General features: G+C 39.9%; 1 protein-coding gene across 1 annotated transcript in view; it reads left to right on the top strand.

Annotated features, from left to right (window-relative positions):
* Nucleotides 1-4,410: 4,410 nt before the first annotated feature.
* Nucleotides 4,411-14,584, top strand: part of LOC116513410 (cytochrome P450 4V2) — a 33,841-nt gene continuing 23,667 nt past the window's right edge. The window contains exons 1-2 of the mRNA XM_032224475.1: nucleotides 4,411-5,050; nucleotides 10,455-10,567. Of these exons, the coding sequence (XP_032080366.1) occupies nucleotides 4,855-5,050; nucleotides 10,455-10,567 (309 nt within the window). The 5' untranslated portion in view covers nucleotides 4,411-4,854. The remainder of the gene's footprint in view (nucleotides 5,051-10,454; nucleotides 10,568-14,584) is intronic.

The raw sequence follows: 14,584 nt of genomic DNA, 5'->3' as shown, positions 1-14,584 counted from the left end.
ACTCAATTCTACCTATTATTTTCTTGTTTTAAATTATATTTATAATGTGAAGTTGCCATAAAGAGGTAGATAAACTCTGATTATGATAAAGAATTGCCCCCTTATTTATCAAGAAGCAAGCAATATTTATGAAATGTGTACCCAAGAGCATTTCAAATAATATCGGACATTACAAATTTGCACATTATCAATAATATGCTGTTAAAGTAGGCTACAAAATATTTTCATACATTTAAAACAAATGTATTATGCAGACCCTAAGAACTGGCAAGCAGAAATTAAATTATGTTTTCAATTGCTTTTTAAAAGTAGATCTTAAAAGCATTGCTTAACTTGTTCCTAGGTCTTAGGGGATACTTATATTGCATTAGCAAATAAAGTCTAAACCAAGAATGCTAAAATAATTCCAAATTACGTATAGAATGAACAATATATTCTTAGCTTAGTTTCTAAACAGATACTGGGATCACCACATTTCTGTATTTGTGTATGTGTATGTATGTATGTACGTACATGCGCACACACGAGCGCTCACACGCGCACACACACAATGTCTTTTTCTGGCCTATAACAAGTTGCAAAAAGTTTGCATGTGTTCAGTTTTTCAAAAGCTCTTGCATAATGCAAGCTTCTCAAGATCTCAGAAAGCCTATTGAGATTCTCAGCCATTCAGGTCATGGTTGTCGCAAAGGTGCTTTGTTTTTCCTTGAAGACATTTTGCTTCTCATACAAGAAGCTTCTCATTCAGAAAGCATCAGAAATGAAGAAGCTTCTTGCATGAGAAGTGAAAGACAAAGAATGTGCAATTGCCTTTTGAAAAAGCACCTTTGGGACAAGATAAGTTACAGTACGTTTTGTTGCTATTTTTAAATCGCTGCTCTGAAGTGTACTGTCATATTTTTACTCTAAATTAAGATTAAATATATTCTAAATAATTGCAATACATATTAGTATTGTATGCATATTAAAGATAAACATGCATGATGTTGTGTTCATATGACCAGTGCTCTTTTTTTAAAAAAAAAAAATAATCTTGCTTTTTTTCATATACAGCTGAAGGAGCCAAACATGCCTAATATTCCTTTCTTCTCCTATTTTCCCCTCAATAACAATCCCGTGAGATGGGTTGGGCTGAGAGGGAGTAACTATTAGGTCAAGGTCATCCAGCAAGCTTTCCTGCATAAGGCAAAACTCACCATATCCTGGTTTCTAGCCTGGTGCCTTAACCACCTTTTATGTGTCATAACTCTACATACACTTTGTACGCAACAAGATACATATAGAAAAGTCAAGATTTGGAGCAAGGCTTATTATTCTATTGCCAGACTTAATCTAAACAAGTGAAGGACTGTTAACATTTTATATGCCCTTACAAAGGGCCAGCTCTGTACATCAAGATAAATAAGTCCCTTGATATAACTAAACGCTTTACTGGTTATAAGTAACAGTCCTTTACTGGCTGAACTTGTTCAACATGCAAATTCATGCTCTACGGAAGCAAGATAAAGTAATTGCTCTTAGCCTGTGGCTAACTAACCATGCTGCCAGTAAAGCATGTTTTTATCAGGAATCAAACTGAATCAAATTGAGAGTCAGTTAGTTTTTTAACTGTGCCATGCAAACAAGCAAAGCTGCATCCACGCGATACAGCCAGCACATGAAACCATGCCCTCGGGTTCATGGAAAAACCTTTCTCCACAGAATTAGTCCCTGGTCCCGAAAAGGTTGGTGACCATAGTAAGTGCTACTTGTATTAGTTGTAAAGATTTCTAGCATTAGATGAGCGTGCTGGTCATATGAATTGAATCACCACGTATTTTTTAAAAGGAAATTGTTCTCAAATAGTACTAATAAGCACCATAGATGTTTGTCAGAAATAACCTAGGGGAATTTTGTGGGACTTAAGTCCATATTGAAAAACAGGGACCTTGCAGTTCTTCTGGTGCAATAGCAATATAGCAGTAGACTTATATACCGCTTCATAGGCCTTTCAGGCCTCTCTAAGCGGTTTACAGAGAGTCAGCATATTGCCCCCAACAATCTGGGTCCTCATTTTACCCACCTCGGAAGGATGGAAGGCTGAGTCAACCCTGAGCCGGTGAGATTTGAACCGCTGACCTGCTGATCTAGCAGTAGCCTGCAGTGCTGCATTTAACCACTGCGCCACCTTGGCAATCCCCTGCTCAAGCCTGAGACCCTATACCAGGGGTGCCCAAACCCCAGGTTGCGGGCCACTACGAGACCCTGCCTGTTTCAAACAGGGCTGCGTTAGTGACAGTCAAACGTGATGCACAAAACTCCACTGGTGCGAGTGGCAGGCCCTTATGCTCGAGCACAAAACACCACTCGTGAGAGTGGCGGGCCCTTGTCACACACAAAGCTCCATTTGTGGAAGCGGAGGATGCTTGAATAGAGAGCACTTATGCCTGCATGTGAAACTCCACTCATGTGAGCGGAGCTTCACATGTGAACGCAAGCGCCCTCTGTTCAAGCACCCTATATACATGCAAGTGGAGCTTTGCACATGGGCACAAGGGTTTGCCATTCACATGAGTGGAACTTCATGAGTGCAAGAACCCTCCACTGATGCGGGAAATTCCATTTGTGTGAGTGGAGGATGCATGTGCCCCCTGCTTGCACAAATGGAGCTGTGTGTATGTGTGCATCTGCCACTCACATGCACCCCGCTATTCACATCCCCCCCCCCGCATGGCCACCAATGCAGAAAGGTTGGGAACTGCTGCCCTGTACCATTTCAGACAAATGGCTATCCAATCTCTTTTTAAGAACCTCCAGGGATGAAGCACCCACAGTTTCTGGAGGCAAGGTGTTCCACTGATTAATTATTCTGTCAGGAAATTTCTCCTGAGTTCTAGATTAGATAAATTGATAAATTTCCATCTACTACTTCATGTTCTACCTTCAGGTGCTTTGGAGCATAGGTTGACCGCTCTTCTTTGTGGCAGCCCCTGATATCAGTCCTAGTCCTTCATTATACTAGACTTACCCAGTTCCTGCAACCATTCTTCAAATGTTTAATATTGAGATTCAGTAAAATGCAGAAATGCTCCCCATTTAATGCTTTGTTCTTGGTGTTTAATTTCCTAGAATGAAATGTCTGAAAAACAAAAGTTATTTTCTCTCAAAGATAAGGAAGTTGTTCTGATGCTACAAGAACCCAAGCATTAGGGAAAGAGAGCAGACCGTTTGTTCATTTTGACTTACTTTTGTAGGCTCATGGAAACTTTGTAAAAAAAAAAGCATACACAGTACTTTCAGCTTTCCAAGTAGACATAAAGATTACACAAAAAATGAAAGAAGTGTTAGAAGAAAAATCCAGCTCAAGCTCCAAGGCGGGAATAAAATGGAAGCTGCTTGAGAAAGAAGGTCCGTTTATTGATGAGCAAAACCAACACACACACAGCATGCAAGTTCTGTGACGGCTGACAATATGGAGTGGAGAGTAGGTGAATTTTTATATCATCTTTGGGCTTTGTATTTGGGATTCCTGTTCCTAATATTCTAATGGCTATTGTCAGATTCCTATGAGGTCATGGCTGGCTCTATAGACAAAAGAGAAATGCAAATCCTGGGTGTTTGTCTTTTCAACTTTTGGCTTGCCTAATTGTGTTGCTTATGAGGAGTCTGTTTGCTCTTTGCTTATGAAGAGTGGCCCAATCTTTCTGAATTGTTACAAAATCTCCTAATGGCCTCTTCACATTTTTGCTTGAGACTGGGGCTGCTTTCTGCCTTTGTTAAGATTGTTTCCATTTCTACTTTAGGGGAAATATTCTATCCTGCCTCTTTTAATATTCCCCCAAATATTTCATTCTCAGGGTGGAGGTGTCTGCTGACTTCCTACACAAGGAGTAAGGAAGATGTGGAGTTCGTGGGCAAGGGGTGAGAAAGCATGGCAGAAACTACCACTGGGTGATGTATGGGCTCTACAATAGAAAGAGCTCATTGGTTTAATGGACAGTCATTTCATTTATTGCAACATTTGTGTGCATGCAACGTCTCTGTGTGTGTGCGTGCGCACACACACACACACACCTTTCTGTAGCTGTTGCTAACCAACAGGCAGATTAGTGCTAATGCAACTACCACAGGGGAAGACAGAGCTGGGCTACTCCTGGAACAGGGGTGTGAAATTCAAGTGGGGGGACAGATCCGGGCCAAAGTGGGCTTACATCTGACCCGCAGGGCCACACGAGTGACGTATAGCTGGCCACTTCTACCCCGTCTCCCGAGATGAAACACAGCGCTGATGCGGCCCTCAATGAAATAATGTTTGATACCCCTGTCGTAGAACAAAACAACCACCACGAAGTCCTCTGTAGAGCTTCAAACGCTCCAGTTCGAAGGGCAACATAGCAGGAAAGCCAACCCCTCGGGGGATTTGCAACGAGAGTTGGGAGCAGGAGGAGCCGCCCTTCCCAGTTTCTGCCCTCTGGAGTTGGCGAGTGGCCCATTCTAGTGATGGGCCCCCCGAAAAGGCAGGTCCGGAAAGGAGAGAGGCACGTGGATGAGTATTTACTTACATGCTGCAGCGACAGTTAAGACTTGCGTATGTCTCGGAGCTGGAAAGGGCGGGAGTCGTGGCTCTACCCCGCCTGCCTCTCCCCCTTTATCCGTTTCTCGCAGCAGTCTTCGGGTTACATAAATCGCAGAGTCCCGCCGGAGGTTCTACAGTTCCCCGACTGATCTAGAGAGCTGGCTGGGCTTTTCCTCGGCCCCTTCCCGGATTTCTCCTTTTTGCTCTTCGAAGCCTTCCGGGTTGTATGTCCGATCGCCCGTCTCCAAAACAAACTTGCTCGTTAGCGCACAACCAGCTGTTAGCAAGGGGAGTCCCGGATGGCTCTGACCAGCGGCGCGTTTTTCTTCGGGTGGACGGTCGGGGCCGCCTCAACTTTAATTCTGTTGGCCGCCGCCATCTCCTTCTTGGTGCTCCGCAACTATTGGAAATGGAAAGAGATGAAGGCCATCCCGGAGATCAGACCTTGGTATCCCATCCTGGGTAACTCTATGCTCCTGGATAGCGACGGCGAAGGTAAATAACTCTCCGCTCATTTCTTCCAAAGGGTCTTGGGCGAGCCGCGGCGACGGTTCGGGCTATAAACTTCTCCGACCTGCTTATTCCATTCAGCTGGTGAATGCCGGCGAGGAGGGGGAGCGGTGGGGGGGGGGAGCGCTTGGGACCAAAACGAAAGTTTGAAAGTTGTTAGGGTGGAAGACGTGGGAGAAACTGCGGTGTTAACAACGTCATAAAATTAGACGTTGCGGACGAATCATCTGAACGAAGCATCCCTTTCGTAATGAATTATTTTCCATATTAGAAGATAACCTAAAAGTTAGGATTAAAAATACCCTCCATTCTGTGTCTGCATCTCAGATTCAATATCCCTATTCTAGTAGCTTGAGATTCTGTTATGATTTATCACTGAAGGAAAGTGAGGACAACTGTATTCTCTACATTGGAAATCAGACTAATTTACCCATGGTGATAGAACAGTTCAGCTAGATGGGTACATCTTGAAAAGGAAAAGCTGGTGACCCAAACAAAGTAACAAATTCAGGGCAGGAAATAAAATAAAATTGATTTCTTTTTAATGTGCATTAGATGTCCTAGAATCTGATAGATAGATAGATAGATAGATAGATAGATAGATAGATAGATAGATAGATAGATAGATATAGAGAGAAGGTATTTAAAAGCTTGCAGTTAAATACTAAACAATGACATTTCCCATTTTCAAAAATCATGTATCCCTATCAATCAGAACTGGTGTAGCAAAAGTACATAAAATAATAATATTCCTGTATTAATTTTAGTTCAGTTTCACAGTCTCGCATCAAATCTAGTTTCTAGCAGTGGAGTCAGAAGAGAAATCTGATTTTCTAGCTTGTTTATAATAAGAGGAATGATGATATAGACTCCGGCATCCTGGCATAGCCATTGGCCGATAAAGTGTGATAGCATCTCCACCTTTTTGTAGCCACAAAGATACGTTTATGTCTTATCACAGATGTAGCACATATATTGAGACATATTAATCAGAAAGCTGTATGGAACTTTAGAATTGATATGAAAAATAAATATTTCAGATAATATGAAAAGGAATGAAGGGTTCAACCATAACATAATCCTTAAGCATTAAGCCCTAGTCCTTCTACCTTAATCAGACTGGGTTCTGAACATTAAACTGCGACACAACTTGCAACTCAGAAGGGTATTCGTGAGAAATTGAACTGAATTCTAACCAGCTGAGCAAAAACTATGGAAAGATGAATTCTGGATCTTGTAAAAGAATTGGGAAAGGCTTTGGCCTCAGAGAATACTATAGTAGCTGTGATGAAGACTTTCCTTCCTGACTAGAAATGTCTGCAGGTAATTAAATAGATAACCAATGAGGCCTAGTGGTTAAACACCAGGCTAGACACAGATATTTCCAGCCTTAGGTATTAGGTATGAAAACTGGCTAGGTGATTTGGGGTTGATCATTCTCTCTCTCTCTCTCTCTGGCCAACACACCACACAGGGCTGTGTGAAAAACAGGAGGAAGGAGTAATAGAATAATAGAATTGGAAGCCAGTATATCATTTCAGACAATTCGCTGTCCAATATATTTTTAAAAACTTTGAGTACCCACAACGTCTGGAGGCAAGTTTGTTCACTGTCCTCAGTTGTTTATAGCAATAAAGGTGGAATTAAAAAAAAAATAGTTCTGGGTGCATTTTAAGCAGTGTAGGTGAGTATCTCAAAAACCTAAGGCATTTCAAGAGAACTGCTAGTTTATATGTACAATATACTTGGTTTGTTGGTTTAATTTTGTCACCTTTACATAGTATTTTGAAGACATCACAATATTGGTCTCACTTTAATTGGTAATGTAGAGAGCAAGGCAGATCTTTGAAACATGCAAGAACCATTATCTAGGCAGAGTGGAATGAAACATTATTTCAGTTCTGAGAAGCAAGATAATAATCAGAAGTGTCTCAGGCAAATGCCTCTCTGATTCAATGGGATATAAGAAGGAGGAAAGTACAATCACACCTTCAAGGTTGTATTGTTATAACCTATCTCAATCAAATGTAATACTAGTATTCTTGAAAGATTGATTTTATGGTCTGATCTATCTTGTGGGACTGACAGATTTTAAAAAATCATGCTATAAGAGGAGGACAGGGCACTTAAACCTTTCACATAAACTTAGTTTTTAACAATGGTACTGAGTATTCAGGGTGTAACAGATTGGGAATGTTCAGAATTTAGGAAGGTGGAAGACAGAATCATCTAGAATTATATGAATTGTTATTCTTATAAAAATTAAATAGGCCAGCTTTGTTTCTCTATTTATGGGTTTCTACTGAGACATTAATAGAGCTAAAAGATTACTTCTGAGAGTGAAACCTGCCTTATACAGCTTCTGTATAAGCACTGGTAAATGTAAATAAACAGAGCTGTTCAAATTATGTCACAAGGAAACTAGAAAAGAACTCAAAGGTTGTTTTAAAATCAATAGGAACTTTTTTCCAAGAAGTGTTGATCTAAAGTGATTGCTCTTTCCTCTTTAAATATTATCACCCCCTAGTCAGGCCTGCAGTTTGACTTGTAAACACTTTGACTCTAGATCAGTGGTGGCGAACCTTTCTCGTCTTGGGTGCCAAAAGCACGCACACACTAGCGCGCGCTTGCATGCCCACCCTCATAATTTAATGCCCCCTCCGCGCTGTACCCCTTACACATGTGTATGTTACACACACCCCTGCTGCCCTGTGCATATGCGCATGGCTTTCTTGGACCCTGGGGAGGGTAAAAATGGCCTCCCCATCTCCCAGAAGTACTCTGGAGACTGGAAACGGGCCGTTTTCTGACTCCTGGTGGGCCTGATAGATCCTTTTTCCCCCTCCCCAGGCTCCAGAGGCATTCTGAGTTTCCCATTGGGCCATTTTTCTCCCTCTGGAGGCTTCAGGAGGCTTTCCTGAAACCTCCAGAGGCAAAAAACAGCCCAACGTGCAAACTGGAAGTCCTTTCCTGAACTTCTGGTTTGCACACTGGATGGTTTTTCACCCTCTGGAGCCTTTAGGGAAGCCTTCGGAGGGCAAAAAACGCCCGAAAATTAAGGCCCAAAATCAGCTGGCCAGCGCACACATGCACACTGGAGCTGACAGGGCAACACCTCCATGCTCTCAGAAGTGGCTTCATGTGCCACCTGTGGCACGCGTGCCATAGGTTTGCCATCACGGCTCTAAATTGTTTAGTGCTACTTTGAGACCAGTGCTGCAATAGCTACTAAGAATTTAACATATATTTTTGAAGCTAGTTTGCTTAATTTGTAGAATAAAATATTCAGATTTCTCATGAGTGTATAATTTAATAATGCTTTATTAGATGAAATCCTTATATCCCCAATTTTTCATGACCTGCTTATCAGTTTCTCTTCTGAATCTAAACTTTACTTATGTACTAAACTAGTAACAAATCAGAGCAAGGGCCAGTTTGCCAGAAAAAAAGGAAAGTAGCTCTTAGTCGTGATATGATTTTCCCAGATTATCTCCCCCTCTCCCTTCCTCCTTCCTTTTCTTAAAAATATTAATTATCAACCAAAATAAATAATTTTAGATTGGATAAATTTACTTATTTCTTAAACTTATGTCATCGCCAAGTCTCTAGGCATCTTACACTGAAAATTCAATTTAAAAAGATTAATAATAAAATGTAAAGCACTGGAATGGAAGTTCCCAAGAAGCATTTTTAGCTACCTTTTTGCTCACTTGGTGGGATCACAAAACACCCTTGTGTCTGTTTCATACTTTTGTAGCAGTAGCTGTGTTTTTCAATAAAACTTCATGAAAATTTATTTTGGTTTGAAGTCCAATCCATGTTTAATTCTGATTGGTAATATTAATAACAGACTACATTTCAGAACAGTTATTTTGAGAACTAAAGAAACAGTTTAACTGGGAACCAGAGTGAATGTTTCTAATATGCTTCTCTTTGAACATGATCTGCAAAACAAAGTAAAAATTGCAAGGTTAGCAGTTCTCTCAGTTTGAGACAATTCCTGTATATTCTATTGGACTTTACTCAAAGTACTTACTACACAGTGGTGGGTTTCAAGTTTTCTTAGAACCTCTTCTGTGGGTGTGGCCTGCTTTGTGGGAGTGGCTTGCCAGCCATGTGACTGAGTGGGAGTGGCTTGGCAGTCATGTGACTAGGTGGACGTGGCCAACTTGTAAAATGTGGTGAAACTCACTTAATAACGCTCTTGCTTAGCAACCAAAATGTTGGTTCAGAAACTCTGGGATTTGAAGCACGCAAGTCTTAAAGCTGTCAAGTTACAAGACCCTTGCACCCCTAACCCTTTAGAAAAAAAACCTCCAGGGGTGTTCAAACTTGACAGCTTAAAGACTTGTGGACTTCAACTCCCAGAATTCCTCCTCCAATCATATTGGCTCAGGAACTCTGGCATTGAAGCACGCAAGTCTTAAAGCTTGGTCACATTACAAAACCCTTGCACCCATAACCCTTTAGGAAAAAAACCCCAAGGGATGTTGAAACTTGACAGCTTTAAGACTTTAAGGTTTAGATAGGACTCTTGGAGATGGGTGCGGCGATTGGTGAGCCAGCCAATCAGTTAGTGACGGGCGGGGCAAGAGTGGTGTGGACGGGCGGAGGGAGGGAGCTGGAACCTGTTCTAAATGGCATGGTAGATTTCTGGAACCTCTTCTATAGAAGAGGTTAGAACTGGCAGGAACCCACCCTGTTACTACAGCACTACAACATTGTAAATACTTTACTAATTGAGGCTCAGTATAGCATATATACCAGTGATGGCAAACCTTCACTGAGTGCCCAAACTGTGTGCACATGCGCTAGCACATGTGCACATATGTAGCAGAGACCCAAAGACCAGCTGGCCAGGGCATTGGCAGCTCTGCCAGAGGTGAGATCTTTTTCTTTCATGAGCTTCTGTTTCATTGTTTGCAGGGAAACATAAACTCACAAAAGAAACGCCATGGAGAGCTGAGCTGGGGCGATGGCGCACGTGCCCACAGAGAGCCACCATGGACCTATACCATGACTAAATTAACCACACTTAAGAATGCCATTAAAACATAGTTTTTATGAAGTAAATATTACAGTAATTTGAAAGTGAACATCTCACAAAACAAACTCTGTTAAGATCAAGGGCTGCATTTGGAGAATAGGAAAAAAGGGTTGTTTTGTCTGAATTTGCTAAGTCAGCACGATACAATTTTTAAGAAAAACCCCTAACCTTGTTTTTCTTTAAAAAAATTGTGTTTCTTAAAAATTGTATCATACTGACTGACAAACCTTGTTGTTTTGCCTTGTGACGATCAAAAAACCTTCAGTACAGATATAAATGTTTTATTTAAAATAATAGTGACCAATAAACTTGTCATTTGTAAATTGAATGTATATTTTTCAGGTTTTTGGAAGCAGGTAATTAATTATACAGAAGAATTTCGCTATGTACCACTGCTAAAACTTTGGGTAGGACCATACCCTCATTTGATCTTATATCACCAAGACACTGTAGAGGTGAGTCCCTTTTCATTCTCAATGGATATGTCTCAGGGAAATCTTATAGGTGAGGATGATGCCCAGTATTTTGACTCTCTTGAAAACCTCCTGATAGAAATACCCTGCCAAGTCTCTGTTTAGAATATTATTGGTGGAATCCTATTTGCCCTTTTCTAGAAAAAATGTATTTAATAGGCAAATGGGTAAGTATAGAAGGGGTTACCTCTTTAATAGTGCAAAGAACTCTGAAGTAGCATGAAACTGTGTGGACATTACTACAATGCAACTTAGGTTCTTTTAAAATTTGGGATATTAGTCCAAAAAGAATAGTTTAACAATTCTGAAATAAATGTGCATGTGAGTGCACACACACACACACACACACACACACACTGGATGACCTCAGGTTAAATGGCCAATGTCATTTTCCACTGACATAAAATAAACCACATAGGTTTTTTAAAAAAATGTTATTACATAATAGCAAAACTAAATATCTTGTTTTATATTACAAATTATAAATGACATCATTTACTGTATTTTTCGGAGTATAAGATGCACTCCCCCCAAAAAAGTGGGTGAAAATTTATATGTGTCTTATAGACTGAATATGGGCTTTTTTGGCCTTCAGAACCCTCCATATGTTGCATTTTGACCCTCCGCAGCCCCCAAAATCACTCTGCAATGCTCCGCACAGCCTGTTTTTGCCAAAATGCACCCATTTTTGGCCTGCAGAGTGCTTATAGGGGTCGGGGAGGGTGATAATGCGATACACGGAGGGCTTGGAAACCCAAAATCAGGCCTATTTGGGTGAAACAGGCCATGCGAGAGTGAAAAGTGCTTCTGGGGGCCGGGAAGAGCAAAAATGCTATGCATGGAGGCCAAAAACTATTTTTTTCATGTTTTCCTCCTGTAAATTTAGGTGTGTCTTATAGTCTGGTGTGTCTTGTAATCTGAAAAATATGGTAATAATACAATTCTCCAAGTCATAAAGCCTGGGGTGATTGTCAACATGACAGAAGTGAGATGCTCTGATTCTTCACTTTTGTTGTTGTGGTTGTTCCTCTAAGTCAGTGTTCCCTAGTCCACACAGCTGTTTTGGCAAGATGTTTCAGAAATAATTTGCCATTTCCTTCTTCCTCTGGCTGAGAGAAAGTGACTGGCCCAAATCACCCAGATGGCTTTGGGTTTAAGGCTGGACTAGAAATCATGTTTCAGGTTTTTAGTCTGGTGCCATTATTGGCTCCATCACATTTTTTATATACACTAAACGTAAAGTTGGCAGGAATGCATATATGTGATTGCCAGTAAAGTGTGGTGGAGATTATGGTTATGATGGCGGGACTATTACATCACCATGACTAAATGCTTGAGAGTACTCAGTCTCATGATACAGTAGGCATATTTTTTGCATTCATAATTTCCATTATTAAAAGCAACCTGACTCTACATATAAAAAATAGTAAAGATTAATATATTATCAAGATTGCTATACCTATTCCAAGCAGTACCAATAAAATTAGAGAAAAAATACTTTAAAAGTATGAATAAAATAGTAGGGAAATACATATGGCAAGGGAAAAAAGCAAGAATTAATATAAAAATGTTGCAAGATTCAAGACTACGAGGTGGATTTGGATTACCAAACTGGGAATTGTATTATCAAGCAGTGGGACTAACTTGGATGAAAGAATGGATTTTATTGATAAATACAAGATTATTAACATTAGAGGGTCATTGTTTGCAACTAGGTTGGCATGTTTTTGTGGTATGGTAAAAGCAAGGCATATGGCTATTTTCAAAGACATTATGTAAGGAATGGATTATTAACAATATGGGAAAGAGTAAATGGGAAACATTTAGAAATACCAACACGGCTTTCAACAAAGAAAGCATTGACACATCCAAATATTAGTAGTATGAAAAATATTATTAGATACAAAGATATCTTAACAGAAATGGGAGAACTTAAACAAAAACAAGAATTAAAAGAACAAGGGATTGATATAGAATGGTTTTCACAATTGCAAATACAATCAAGATATAAAGAAGATAAAAGGGAGTACGGTTTTAACTTGGGAATTTCAGAGTTGGATAAGATACATATGGAAACAGAAGAAATAATAATAATAATAATAATAACAACAACTACTACTACTACTACTACTACTACTACTACTACTACTACTACTACTCCGCCGTTGCCGGTCCCAAGCCCGGATGAGAAAGGAGGAGGGTTGGGGTCAGGATGGCATCTGGTCCTGTAAAAAAAAACCCGCCAACCCATACAATATGGTGAAAAAAACAAATAAGAATTCCATACCGCATCGGTCGTCGCGCGGGTTAACAAGGGCCGCGGCGGATGTTGGGGTCCCTGGACATCCGTCGACAAGTGGGCTACAAGTGGACCAGCCAACAAAACGACAAAAATATAGTGCAGATGAAAACCGTGCCATAATGGCCTGTTACTACAACTCAGAGCCAGAAAAAAGAGGCTATTTAAAGCGAATGTATGAATTATGGAAACAACAATATCCAGATTCAAATGTTAGTGAACAACGACTAGCAGATCAAAGGCGATTTATTATACGGAATAAAGTGTTTAGTGAAGTTGAACATGAGGAAATTCAGGCAAATTGCAAAACCCAAAAAACAATATCACAAGCGGAAATAACTGATATTCAAGACACAACTAAAGACATTATAGTAGAACTCCCAGAAGAAGCTCTTGGGGAGGAAATAACACCACCACCACTAGAACCAGTTATCACTGAACCAACTGATGAACTAACTCAAAAACAAAAAGAATTGAAGGATAAGATCATGGAGCATTTTCTGCTTAATGAGGAAATGCAACGTTTACCATCACTAAAAACTGTGCCTAAGAAAATTTTGGCCCCTATCATGAAAATGGTTAATGCAGTGTTTTCAACAATTGAACCGGGATCCATCTTGGAAACAAACCAGTTAATGTACAGCGCAGCTGTAATAGTCACTAATGAACTAGGCATTAAAATTAAAGTACCTAGTCATACAACAGAAAAAGCATCAAAGCCAAAGTGGAAAATCCGTTTAGAACAAAAAATAAAAAAATTAAGGGCAGATGCTAGTAACTTAAAGAACATGCATGAGCAACGGCTTAAAAACAACAAAATCATAGATCGGCTAATCAGGAGATATAGATTGGATACAAGAAACATCAATGAAGCTGTAGAGATTGTAAAACAGCAGATAACAGCAACAGCTAGAAAAATTGAAAGATATGAGGCACGAATCATCCAATATAAACAAAATCAGCAATTTCGATCAGATCAACGGCGTTTTTATCAAAGTCTTAATGTAAATGGTGACACCAAAAGTGAAAAACCAGAAAAACAGGCCACAGTTGAATTCTGGAAAGAATTGTGGGAAAATGCAAAGGACTACAACAAGGAAGCAAAGTGGATACATGACTTTGAGAAAAGCATTGGCAACAAACAAATGCAAGTATTAGAAATAACAACTGAGATGGTCAAAAATCGAGTTAAAAAGGTAAAGAATTGGACATCACCTGGAAGTGACCAATTACATGGTTTCTGGCTCAAATATCTGACCAGTTTACATGCAATATTGGCCAGGCAACTGAATGAAATTTTACAAAAGGGCCAAATTGATGAATGGTTGACAACTGGAAAAACATACTTGATTCAGAAAGATCCAACTAAAGGAACAACACCAGAAAACTATAGACCAATAACATGCTTGCCAACAACCTTCAAATTACTCACAGGCATTATTGCAGATAACATGATGGATTATTTGGAAACAAACAACATCTTGCCAGTAGAGCAAAAAGGCAACAAAAGAAGGAGCAGGGGCACAAAAGATCAGCTTCTAATTGATAAAATGATATTAGAAAATTGTAAGAACAGAAAAACGAACTTGAATATGGTCTGGATTGATTACAAAAAGGCATTTGACTCACTGCCACATAGTTGGATCATAAAATGCTTAGAAACAACTGGCATTAGCAAAAATATTACATCCTTTACTGAA

Source organism: Thamnophis elegans, chromosome 9 (genome assembly GCF_009769535.1).
Source record: "Thamnophis elegans isolate rThaEle1 chromosome 9, rThaEle1.pri, whole genome shotgun sequence".
In the NCBI taxonomy this organism is placed as follows: Eukaryota; Metazoa; Chordata; class Lepidosauria; order Squamata; family Colubridae; genus Thamnophis; species Thamnophis elegans.
Note: the sequence above shows the minus strand (reverse complement) of the source record. Positions and strands in the feature narration are given on the sequence as shown.